The following is a 3,816-nucleotide window of genomic DNA, read 5'->3' on the forward strand; positions in this document are numbered from 1 at the left end:
ACTAAGGAAAGCTCATTGTGGGACTGGCTCATTTGAGAAAGAGACTTCCGATACAGTATTAGAGGAACACTAAGATTTATATAATAGCATCCAAAGAGCACCATGTCACAAATTTAAGTAGTGCCAAAATGTTGCATGGATGAAATTATACCAACCTGAGGTATTTGTGTTGTTTTCCCACATCCCGTCTCACCAACTATGATGACAGTCTGGAAGCTCTCCACCAAGTATAAGATGTTGTTTCTGTGCTGAATAGGACACCATTAACAAAATGTTCACTGACAGATGCAGTACACACTAGACAACGTTCAACCCATTTCCCACACTCATGTAACATTCATGCATGCTCAGAAACGATGTGAAACCTTGAAAACAGGGAGTTTCTGTCGCTGTTTCTCTATGGACAGGGCTGTGTGCGGGTTGAAGATGATGGGGGAGCCGGTTGTCTCTGTGTTGAGCTCCCGCTCCTCTGAGATTCCCGGAGCCTCAGACCCTGGAGCAAGTCATATGGTGAAGGTGAAGATATGATGTATTATTTAAATATAACGTTAAGCAGGCTGAGGATTCGGTGGGATGACAGCCAGGATTTAGCGCAATGCCCTGACTTAAAACGAAGGACCTATAAGCGATGAAAGCCTTTCACTGGTGTCATTTTGATCGCATCTATTCACGTAGCTGTCGTACTTTCCACCTCATAGCCTGTGCGTTTTCTGTTGGCAGGTTATACTTTGATTCCGCAGAGCTAACGTTACCCGAGCTGAACTCAACTGGCTGCAGACATCACGCAGCTGCTGTGAACGCGGCTAGAGCCAGACCGAGACTGACTGGACTTGACTGGCAGCTGTACGTTAATAAATATACACCCGAAACAATTACATTAATGCCTAAGTTCATCTTTTTTTCCGTTCTTACCCGGCTTCCAAAATTTCATCGTGGAAAGGGGAGCCGCCATCTTGGTTTCTACGTCACATTTTTTTTTTTTTTCCGCGTAGACGACGTCATGATCTGGATCTTAGATTTTATGAATGATGTCAATCCGTTCTAATACATCTGCAACTGCAGGTTCAAAATCCAAATACAGTATCAACACACTAATAAATGACCTGAATACTGGTACATATTTATTATACTTTATGTATTTAAAAAAACACTTTAGGTGGCTGTAATACTTTATGTATTTATGCATGTAATTTAAATTCCTCAAGTGTTGAAGATTCACTCTGTGGCAGAAAAGAAATATTAATAATTAAGGAGAATGATAAAAATGATTTAAAGAGAAGAAATACAGATGAAAAACAGTTATAGTCAAAATTTGTCTAGGTTTTTTACTTTTCATAACCAATTGTGGAAAGTAACACAGTGGCATTTGTTGATAATATCGTATTTTGGAAGTTCAACGTCAGCTGAGCTCCTATATAATAAGTTGAGCTGATTACAGACTGTCAGCCCCTAACAAAAACGTCCCCATTGAAACCCAGTAAAACTAAAATCTTTGATGCCATGGCTACTTCGGCATGGAATCATGCCTTCTATTAAGACTTTCAATCTAAGGCCATAACTTCAAAATTGTAGTTTTTACTATTTTCCACTTTTTGCATTGTTTTTTCATAACAGTGGCATTATGTAAACAAACTGGCATTTCAAAGGTCAAACTTCAGAAAATGAATGACTATTTGTTAGTTCAGGATGGAAGTTGGTTAAAAGATTTAACTTAGTGGAAGTGTAAACTGTTCTATTTTTTCACTACTACCATCTGCTTTGTTTTTGTTGGCAGAAATGGGTTTCCATCTATTATCGTTATAAAGATAACGATAACTAAAAGCTCATTTTAGTGCAACTCATGTCAGTAAAAGGAAAATCTGCTTCTAAGTAACATCAGCATGGAGCCCAAGGTGAAGGCACAAGCAAATATTTCAAACCCTGAATTAATCATCTGAAAAAAACTAAAATATCTTCTACATTTCAATAATAAACACATACCATATCTTTGAAAATGGAGGCCAAATAAAGCCCATGTTTAATGATTCCCAAAAGATTTGATCAGAAAATACAATCCTTTCAAACACCAGCTGCATATCCAATATAACAGTATCATTACAATAACTTTGCAAGAACTGTTTTTAAAAGTTTTTCACTATAAAATACTGAGAAATATGTTACATCAAACAAGATATAACATAAGTACAAATAAATCTGCGTAATACAAGGTGGATTTGACGAAAGGGACATTGTACAGAATTTACACACACGTTTAAATTAATTTTAAAACAGGTAAGACTTTGATCTGGAAACTACATGTGAAAAGAAAATACATTAAAAATTATTTCTACCCTCCTAACTAATGCCATTAATAATTGACATCAAGATACACAAACAGCAAGTCATGGCAGTGCACAGACCAGTTTTTAGCTTAAATCTGTGAACATTTGCATCTGAAAACGGCATGCATGTTGCCTCACTCTATGCTTTGAGGAAATTATTTGGATGGACAGATAATAAAAAGATGGTTATTAGTTCGTGGCTGAAGGAACAGCTGGCAGATAGTGTTTGGGATTGGATATCAGCAGATATGTGTATCTTACCAACCAGCATTTGTTTTTGATGTTAAAATTAGCAGGAGTGACATTTCAACTGTGGATGGCTGTGACCTTTCACATTTGTTGGACACCAGACCCTTTAAAAGAAATAAAAATTGACAGATTTTATTCAAAAAGACTGTTTATATTCAGTGAGCAAAAAAACATGGAAGCTCCGAGTCAACTCTCAATGTTTTGAAAACTGATGACTCCACCATTAAAAGCACAGACACATGACCTAAATGAGATCCTATACTGTGGCTTTACTGCCATGGCACTTTTAACTAATTATTTTATTAATTTTACTAATTTACCCTGTCCAGATTATTATCTTAGAAAGGTCAATGTTGGAGAGAAATTTCAGAGGGGGGGGGGATTTACCAGTGAAGACACATGAAAAATCCTTTTCTGGTAGTCCAATTTGATGCGTTTTGTCCTTAAATTATAAAAGGTAACACTTCCCATTTATGGACTGCCTGAACCCTCATAACCATACAACCTCACCTGGTTATTACCCTTGTTACTTAAGTGAGCAGTAAACTTGGATGACTATATTATCTAAAATCTGCATTCATGTCACTATTCTAAAACAAAGGAAAGGGCCTGTAGTAAACCAACGAATACTAAAGAATCCCTATTCTGATTTACATCGTTACTTTTCCATCATAAACAGAACTGCAACCAACCTCAGGTGAACCATTTGTTAGTGTGTTGTCAGAGATGATGATGATGTGGTAGTGAGGAAGGACATTTAAACATTTGGGACGTGTAATAAAGAGTGCCTTAACAAGGAACCCCCAAATTAGAGAGATGTACATTATTTGAACATTTTCATCACGGTGGTATTGCAGGATCTTGTTAATCGAACTAGGATTCCCATGATGCACTGCACACTGAAAAGTCATACTGAATGTAGGAGTGTTGACACCCCTCAAGCCATGGAGTTCCTCAGTCTTAACAATTTACTTCAACAGAAATGTTTGTATTTAGTGTCCTCTGGATTCCTCTCAGTCAAAATGTAGAGCTGTGTAAAAGATTATCCACACCACCTGGTGAAGAAAAATAAACAGATTAGACACCAATAATCCAACCATATATGCTTCACAAACAGATTTAGTATGGCCTCCGCCAACCAGTCAAGTTGCAGTTCACATCCCTGCATGTGCAGACTCATATGTGGCGAAGACTTAAAATGTCCCGTGGCATTTTTTTGACATTAATATGAGTTCCCCCAGCCTGC

At 37.3% G+C, this 3,816-nt stretch overlaps 2 protein-coding genes across 2 annotated transcripts in view; both read right to left on the reverse strand.

Moving 5' to 3' along the window:
* The window catches only part of dhx35 (DEAH-box helicase 35), an 8,178-nt gene extending 7,173 nt beyond the window's left edge, over positions 1-1,005 (reverse strand). The window contains exons 1-3 of the mRNA XM_032521715.1: positions 913-1,005; positions 366-493; positions 156-248 (exon numbers count right to left, since the gene is read on the reverse strand). Coding sequence (XP_032377606.1) covers positions 156-248; positions 366-493; positions 913-952 — 261 coding nt within the window. The 5' untranslated portion in view covers positions 953-1,005. The remainder of the gene's footprint in view (positions 1-155; positions 249-365; positions 494-912) is intronic.
* A 979-nt stretch (positions 1,006-1,984) lies between these two features.
* rab5if (RAB5 interacting factor) overlaps positions 1,985-3,816 on the reverse strand; it is a 6,493-nt gene continuing 4,661 nt past the window's right edge. The window contains exon 4 of the mRNA XM_032520801.1: positions 1,985-3,625. Coding sequence (XP_032376692.1) covers positions 3,584-3,625 — 42 coding nt within the window. The 3' untranslated portion in view covers positions 1,985-3,583. The remainder of the gene's footprint in view (positions 3,626-3,816) is intronic.

The sequence above is a fragment of the Etheostoma spectabile genome, chromosome 7 (genome assembly GCF_008692095.1).
Source record: "Etheostoma spectabile isolate EspeVRDwgs_2016 chromosome 7, UIUC_Espe_1.0, whole genome shotgun sequence".
NCBI lineage: Eukaryota > Metazoa > Chordata > Actinopteri > Perciformes > Percidae > Etheostoma > Etheostoma spectabile.